The 8845-nt window shown below is 35.2% G+C and overlaps 1 protein-coding gene and 1 pseudogene across 1 annotated transcript; both read left to right on the top strand.

Annotated features, from left to right (window-relative positions):
- The first annotated feature begins 1795 nt into the window (after positions 1-1795).
- On the top strand, positions 1796-3270 carry LOC104227194 (actin-11-like; annotated as a pseudogene).
- Positions 3271-6538: 3268 nt separating this feature from the next.
- LOC104227195 (actin-related protein 6-like) lies at positions 6539-8461 on the top strand. Its single transcript, XM_070171600.1, has one exon. It carries the CDS (start codon positions 6919-6921, stop codon positions 8137-8139), a length of 1221 nt encoding a protein of 406 aa, XP_070027701.1. The 5' UTR covers positions 6539-6918; the 3' UTR covers positions 8140-8461.
- The last annotated feature ends 384 nt before the right edge of the window (positions 8462-8845 follow it).

Raw genomic sequence — 8845 nt, 5'->3', positions numbered from 1 at the left:
ATCGATTGACTGTGCCTATTTATTATGTGTTGCTTGAGAAAGGATACATATTTAGGTGGTTGTTGAACAATGTCACTCCTAACGTATGTGAGAAATCAATACAGCGGGTTTAAAGGTAGGTTTAAAAATAACAAAGCCTTGACGTGGTCATAATGAGCGGTTAGATAAAGCCAACTAGCGTAGTTCGAGAAAATATGTCTAGTAAATTGTTGTAGTTGCTCGAGAGAGAATTACGACACCTAAAGTGCTCACGATCAGTAAAGAATACATAGGCGAAATTGTAGGGAACATAGCGGGAAGGATTCCGAAAATTGGGAAAATCATAACTCTAGGCCTCCTTAATTTAGTCTCCAACCCTTTGTCTCGTTAGTTGATAATTTTACCGCTTTCTAATATTTGCAAGTTAATTAGTTAGAAATATAAAGCTCAATCTTTATAATTTAGAAACTTGTTCAAACTTGTCTTTTTAGTGATATTAAACAACTATAACTAAGTCTTAGTTCTCTATGGGATTCGACTACGGACTTTTAGACCGGATTATATTTACAGCGACCGCTTATCCTTTTTAGGACTAGAGTTGGGCGTGATCACTGCACTAAGCATCTCTTGTAAGTATTTTAAAATCAAATTACACTTATAACCCCTGTACTGTAAAATCAGTTTCTTTAATTTTGGTGTAAATTTGTTGCCTCCTCCAACCTAGGTGGGGCGAATTCGCATGTAATGGGAACGGAACCACCCTTTGCCCGCCAACCGTGACACCAAAATTGGGAAATAAAGATATATAATTTTCTTTAAGCGGAGCTTTGCTCGTGTAAATTAAGTGATCAACGGATTTACATATGTGATATATTTGCACAAAGTGACTTTTTGTGTTAATTGTTTTAGTTCTTGATTGATCAGCATGTAAAAGTGGGCAACTTGAACACAAGTTGAATAAAAGAAGAGTGAGAGTTGAAAGTGAGTTAGGGAAGTAATTAAACAGCCTGATAGTAACATTTAGTTTGCGTGAAACCTAATATAATCGTTTTTCTTGTAAAAACAAATACTTCCAACTTTTTTGTAACTCATTTCTGAAATGATGTTTCAAAGATTGCAAAATATTCTTTAGTAATACTATTTATAGCATTTTTCAATTTTCATGTTACCATCCACTCTGTGTTATTCATGTTTTCTTAAGTTTAGTTCTTATACAACCGTTTTTTATATTTTCTTACGTTTAGTGATTCTTATACAACCATTATGTATGAATGCGAATTTTCTACAGCTTTAGAGTATTGGTAATGCTAACTTGTATAATTGAGAAAAGTGCAGTAATATATCTTGGTCTAGAGTGAGGACATGTTATTCTGGAAATACCACTAGCTAGCTATTTTTCAGCTTTGCTCCTTCTTTATGGGCTGGGAGGAGAATTAAGATATTGGAAATCCATGTTTTGGACTTTTAGCATGAGTGAGATATCTTAAAATTGCTCGAATGAACTCCCACTGCACTTGATTTTTGTTATTCCTTCCCTTTGCGGGATTTTGTTTTGGTTGCATGAAGCCCGCACTTGTTTGCACTATGTTGTTTCTATTGTTCTTGTTGTTCTTATTGGAGTTTTACTGGAAATATGAAAATCTATCTCACTTTGAGTTTGAAGGGAGATAAAAAAAAGAGAATCAAACAATATATAAAAGAAGAAATTTCTCAGACTCTTGATTTTGTGAACAGTTTTCACTTTGACTCTATATTTGTACCAGTGATCTCACACCTAAATTGAATCTGCAAAATAAACGTTTGATTTCCTTACAAGATGGTTGATGGGCACGATATTCGACCACTTGTCATTGACAATGGAGCTAAAATGAGCAAGGTTAGTTAGAAAAAACTGCCTGCAATTTCAGCTCAATGCGTGGTGCTAACTGTTTTGCCCCTTATGTGACCTACTAGTGAATCATTAGTGTATCGTTTGTTTCTTTAGGCCGGGTTTGCTGGGGATGATTCTCCAAAGGCTGTTTTCGAAAGTATAGTTGGTCGTCCTCGTCACACTGGCGTCACGGTTGTGATGGGACAAAAGGATGCCTATGTAGGTCAGGAAGCTCATTGTAAAAGAGGTATTTTGACTCTGAGATATCCCATTGAACAGGGCATAGTAACAAATTGGGGTGATATGGAGAAACTTTTGCATCACGCATTTTACAATGTGCTCCGTGTTGCACCCGAGGAGCATCCCGTTCTTCTGACTGAGCCACCACTTAACCCCAAGCACAACAGAAAGAAAATGACTCAAATCATGTTTGAGGGATTCAATACTCCAGCTATCTATGTTGCAGTCCAGGCTGTTCTTTCTCTCTTTACTAGTGGTCGTACAACTGGTAAACCTTTCTTTTATGATATTAAGAATTTTTCCAATCGTTAGAGTGGTGTCTTCCGCAAGATTGAATACCAGCAAATTCTCTACTGTTTTAATTAGTCACTAATTTCGTTTGTTATTTTTCAACAAGGTATTGTGGTTGAATCTGGTGATGATCTGACCCACACTGTCCCTATTTACGAGGGACATGCGCTTCCCCATGCTATCTCGTGGTTAGATCTTACTGGTCGTGATCTTATAGATTATTTGTATAAGCTTTTCCGGGAGAGTGATTATAATGGTAGATTTAACGTTCATACAGATACTATTTGTCATATGAAGAAGAAGATTGCTTATATTGCACTGGATTTTGAGCAGGAGATTGAGAAGGTAAAAAATTGCTCAAAATCAGTAGAGAAGGGCTATGAGCTTCCTAATGGAGGAGTCATTAATATTGGTGCTGAGAGATTCTGTTGCCCTGAAGTCCTTTTCCAACCATCATTGGTTGGAATGCAAGCGACGGGAATTCATGAAAAAACCCTACAACTCAATTATGAGATGCGATGTTGATATTAGGAAAGATTTATTTTCAAACATTGTGCTTAGTGGTGGCTCAACTATGTTTTCAGGCATAGCAGAACGTATGGTCAAGGAAATCACTGCTCTTGATCCAAGCGGCATGAAGATCAAGGTTGTTGCACCCCCTGAGAGGAAGTACGGTGCCTGGATAGGAGGATCAATTCTAGCTTCCCTCTGTACTTTCGACCAAGTTAGTTTCTTTTTTGCTTTATCTCACTGATCAATCAATCAATGTATTGTTAACCCTTTAAAGCTCAAGTGATACAACACTTATATCTATGTCCCATGCAGATGTGGATAACAAAGGGGAGTATGATGAAATTGGTCCCTCTATTGTCCACAGAAAGTGTTTCTAAGCTTGGTGAGAACTTAAAAAAAATCCTCTTTGGTTAAAAACTCCTTCAAATGAATGCTTCATTTCACAATTACCTGTTTTCTAGTTAAGTGATACCAATCCTGTGAGCCGTCTGCTTTAATGTGTTATTCTTCCTTGGCTTGCCTTGCCTTTGGGTTCCGAACTCCATATGGGGAAAGAGTGTTGATGCTTTCGAGGTCTTGAATCATTTACATGCATGGATCCACTTTCATTCCATTTGTGGGAATTTGATGATCTATAAACCATCCCTAACGAACGATGGTGTCCTTTTAAGTTAGCTAGTATGCAGGAAATTGGTGGATCGTCCATTACGAGAAGTTGGTTATATTTTTATCATATAAGTAGACTTTTTCAGTAGTGTGGAATCTGGATTAGCTTTCCTTTATTCAACAATATTTACCAGAAAATATATCAATAAGAAGTTGTGTAGTTGCAGAAAAGTAGATCTATATGTTTTATGCTTTGTAAGTTAGCTTTGGCGATGTTATGCTTGTTTTATGTGTTAACAGTTTGCAAGCAAATATTTATGTTCATACCTTTCTATTGTTGTAGCATGTAGCCTGTAGTTGATATGAATGAATGCGTACTCCAATTTCCAGATATTCTGTTTGTGGTACTATACACAAGGTTGTTCAATCTATTGACCTCTTTATTAGATAAGAAGGGAAAGTACAAAGACAAAAAAATTGAAAGTTGATTTTCTACCTTCCATTTTTGAAATAAAAAATGGAATCAAAGCGAAACATTGAGTTGTTACTTCTAACTTTTTCACTGAGATTAAATAGTCAAATGACAGAGAATATTATCAACAGATAAACTGATAAGCAAAGCTATGAATTGAAAAACACTAGAACATTTAGATACATGTAATTAACATTAATGACAAAGATCGCAGACTTTTCATTTTCTTTTCTTTTGAAAGAAAAAAAAAATCAACTCGTTTGATGTATCATTATTTATGTATTTACAAAATCAGTACACAATTTAGAATGTCAAAAACACCTCAAGAAAGACAAGTTTTAAGGTAAAATAGAAGGTGCATCTCCGATTAACAGGGCGGCCCGTCCATAAAGCAGGTAAAACCATTGCTTTAGGCCCCATTTTTTTTTTCTCATAGGCAATATATAAATTCTAATTTTTTTATGTGAAGTTAAAAAATTTTAGTAAGGATTTTTAACTGAATTGATTTCTGCCAAGGAAATTGCATTTGAAATTAATATTGAACCCGAATTTTATAAGAAACGTGTAATATATAGGAAGAAACAATTTGAGGAGAATGTTAATAGTGAAATCTCAAAATCTCTCCAAGAGTCCTTTAGAGTTGATTACTTTTTATACATACTCTCTTTGGTCCATAATAAATGACTTTTTAACCTTTGATGTACCCCTTAAGAAAATACTGACTCCTAGAAAAAAAAAATATTTTGACTGAATTATCCTTAATTAAAATTTATATGTTGTTAACTTGACACATTGAGATATGTAAATAAAGGCAAATTTTGAAATAATAAAGTTAATTCCTTCTTGATTATATAAAAGGATACTTATTTTGGACCAGAATAAAAGCCAAAAAAGTCACTTATTATGGACCGGAGAGAGTAGTAGACAAGGTTATTTTTTCACTTTAAAATAGATTTGAACAATTAGAGGCATATGAAAATATTTTTGGTTTTCTATTTAGCGGTAAAAACTGAGATCACTAGATGATGGAAATTTGAAAAAAAAAATATTGCCTTCATCTTGAATGCTCCTTAAATCATAATAATCAACCCGATATTGATAGTTTAGATTTATTTTCTGAATTAAAAATATTAAGAAAAATAGTACAATTGATAACAATATAACTTATATACTCAATCAAATAAAAAGATTTGATTATTTTCCAAAGGCCTATATTACTTATAGAATAATGTTAATAACTCCTATTAACATTGCTTAAGTGGAAAAAATTGTTTCAAAATTAAAATTGATAAAACCTTACCTAAGATCAACAATATCTCAAAGATATTAAATGAATTAGCTATATTGTCAATTGAGAAGGACTTGTTAATATTAAATGAATTAGTTATATTGTCAATTGAGAAAGACTTGTTAGGAGAAATTGATTATAAAAAATTAATAATAACTTTGCATATAAAAAAATTTTAAAAAATAGACTTTAAATAAAAATGAAATATTTTTTATTAATAAAAAAGTTAAGGCCCCTCGTAAAACACGAAATTGGTTGGGCTGCCCTGCCGAATTAGTTATCCCTCTTTGGCAATTTAAGATCATTTTGACTGCACAAATTTTCTTGAAAGTGGAAATGATTCGACATGACTCTTTATAATTTGAATAAAAGAAAATAACTCAAGAAACATTTTTTTTGTTGTATTTTCATGAGAAATTAACTTAAATAGCTATCTATCATAAAAATAAATAGTCCGCAACCTTTTTTAGCTGAGTGACTAAAAAAATAGTCCGCTATCATATTATATATATATATATATATATATATATATATATATATATGTATGTGTGTATACATTAATAAAGTCAATTCTCCCCAAGAAGAAAAAAAATTACATGGCATATTCCCCAATGGGACTAGTTTTGGCGGGATGTCCCTGTATTATTGGTCTTACTGAAACATTTCTATCTTTTACTTGAACCCCATAGTTCTTCAATATTTAAAGCTTTAAATTTTTGTTTGGTGGTGAAAAGTTGAAGGTTAGTGATCCATTATAGTTAAAATCGTTTGAATATTGATAATTTATGCTTAAATTTTAGTTCAAATATCGATTTTGTGATTTACGGTAAATAACTCAAGATTTAATTATTGGATCTTAGAAAGTGTTGAGGAAGACAAAGTGAGTCTTTTTGATATGATGTTGTTTGACTAAAACATATAGGTAGAGTAAATATAGCATAAACTCAACCAATCCAGTAGAGAAATCCGTGAAGAGCAAAATTATGCCAACCTGGTAGACTCTAATAAACAATTTAACGGATAGGTAAAGCAATAATAGCACAACCTCTACTAATCCGAGAGAGAAATTCTTGAAGAGCAAAATCATGCAAATTAGGTAGATTTTGATGAACAATTCAAGAGTAAATACAATACAAACTCTAATTCAAGAGTAAATACAATACAAACTCCATCAATCCGGAAGAAAATTTTTGAAGAGCAATAATTATGTGCGGATTCGAGAGCCATTTTTTAAATACCGCCAATTTTAAGGATATTTGGCTAAAACCAGTACCTTGCGGGACCATTCTAATCAATAACCCAAGAAATAATTATTTGAGACTAAACGTTGAGCATGGTTTTGATGATCAAATATGTCTATCAGATTGCTTATGGTTATGGTTTCCACTTTACTCTTTCGTCTCAGGTTCTATATATGGCATACATAGTTCCAAGAACGTTACTGCCTAGAATAACTCAGCTTCAACACAAATAGACTTAAGTTACTGGCTAGAATAACTGAACTTCAAGACAAATTGGAAGTCTATGAAGCTGCCGATAGTGAATGTACCGAGCCTGAGAGAGAAAGTTGTCATACATGAAGACTACATCAATGGAGATTGATGAATTGGGGGAAAAATTGACCTACTCCCGTAGATAAGGGATAATTTTAGAGCCAAAATGAATAACGTTGTAGTATTGGACAATGGGGCGGGCCTAATCAAGGCTGGAATCGGCGGCGAAAGAGACCCAACAGCTATTGTCCCAAACAGCATGGGGCGTCCACTTTCTTCCAAGAAATGGCTTATGGCGGATCAGCTCCTTTCCCCTGACGTTGACCTCACTTCCGCCACCGTCCGCCGCCCTTTCGATCGCCGTATCAACCCGGACCTCCAGTCCTCCCTTTGGTCCCATATCTTCTCCAACTCCAACCTCCTCAACATCACTCCTTCCCAATCCTCTCTCCTCCTCACTGAACCCCTTTTCAATATTCCTTCAATACAACGTTCCCTTGATGAAATCGTCTTTGAAGATTTCAATTTTAAGGCTCTCTATGTTTCGGATTCACCCTCTTTGGTCCATCTCTATGAGGCATCTCGTCGCCCTTATGGGATTGTGTCTAAAGCCCAATGCAGCTTAGTTGTGGACTGTGGATTTTCGTTTACTCATGCCTCACCCGTGTTTCAGAATTTCACATTGAATTATGGAGTGAAAAGGCTTGATCTTGGTGGGAAAGCTTTGAGCAATTTCTTGAAGGAGTTGGTGAGCTACAGGAGCGTTAATTTGATGGACGAGAATTTCCTTATGGATGATGTCAAAGAGAAACTCTGCTTTGTGTCTTTGGATGTTGCCAGGGACTTGCAGATTGCTAGGGAACCGGGAAATGACAATTTGTTTAGGTGCACGTATGTGCTTCCTGATGGCATTACACATACTAAGGGGTTCCTAAAAGATTCGGAAGAAGCAAAGAGATACCTGTCTTTGTATAATGATGAAGCAGCTCCAAAGCAGCAAGTAGCAGCAGGAGAACAAACGGGTAAGCTGTGGAGCAACGATGGATCAAGAAGAATTGATTTGACAAAAAATGAATTTGGGTTGACAAATGAGCGGTTCCTCGTCCCAGAGATGATGTTTCGTCCAGCTGACTTGGGGCTGAATCAGGCTGGACTTGCAGAGAGCATTGTTAGAGCTATCAGTTTCTGCCATTCTCATCTTCAACCTCTTCTCTATGAGAGCATCATTTTGACGGGAGGCACTACTCTATTCCCTCATTTTGCTCAAAGACTAGAAATGGACCTTCGGCCTCTTGTCCCAGATAAATACCGTTTAAAGATTACGACTCAAGAAGATCCTATACTAGGTGTTTGGCGTGGAGGATCACTCTTTGGCATCAAGTCCTGATTTTGATGCAATGTGCGTCATCAAAGCTGAATATGAGGAGCTGGGATCAGCTAGATGTCGAAAGAGATTCTTCCACTAACTTCTATGCTCATCTTTGGTGAAATGGAGGGAGAAATTAGGAGGATCACCGGCCTCTACAGTTGCAATTGAGCTAAATATGGATGTGTTCTGAAATGTCTCTTTTTGTTATCAATTTCTTTTTTGTATTTCAGGCCAAATTTGTTGAAGCCTAACCTATCTGAAATGAAATGTTAATGGCATCTTCAAATACCAAAAAATAATAAAAAATTCCAAGAGCTACAATCATGAGTTTGGATTTCCACTTCTCTCCCTTTATTATTCCGCTTTCATACCCAACCATATATGTGTTTGTCTGTATGCAATGCCGAAAATAATAGATCCAAAATCTATTGGTTAGCATTTCTTTGTCCCCCTTTTCTGGCACTTTCTGTTTACCAGGAAAAGTGTACGTTTCTCTCAACACTCTCAACACTGAACTAGCAATAAGAAGTGGTTGCGATTTCATAAGGTAAGCTTCAATTTGCCTCTGTTTCACTTGCACTCTGTTGATCATATTGGTTATGTGCTTGGCTTTTGTTATTGGTTGCTCAACTATTTGTTGTGTAAGTGGTTAACTAGTCTTTATTCTAGATCCAGTTTGACACTTGGTATGATGATTTCATGTGGTTCTGGTCTAAAATTTTGT

Source organism: Nicotiana sylvestris, chromosome 4 (assembly GCF_000393655.2).
Source record: "Nicotiana sylvestris chromosome 4, ASM39365v2, whole genome shotgun sequence".
NCBI lineage: Eukaryota > Viridiplantae > Streptophyta > Magnoliopsida > Solanales > Solanaceae > Nicotiana > Nicotiana sylvestris.
The sequence above is the reverse complement of the archived record's forward strand: the minus strand, read 5'-3'. Positions and strand labels throughout refer to the sequence as shown.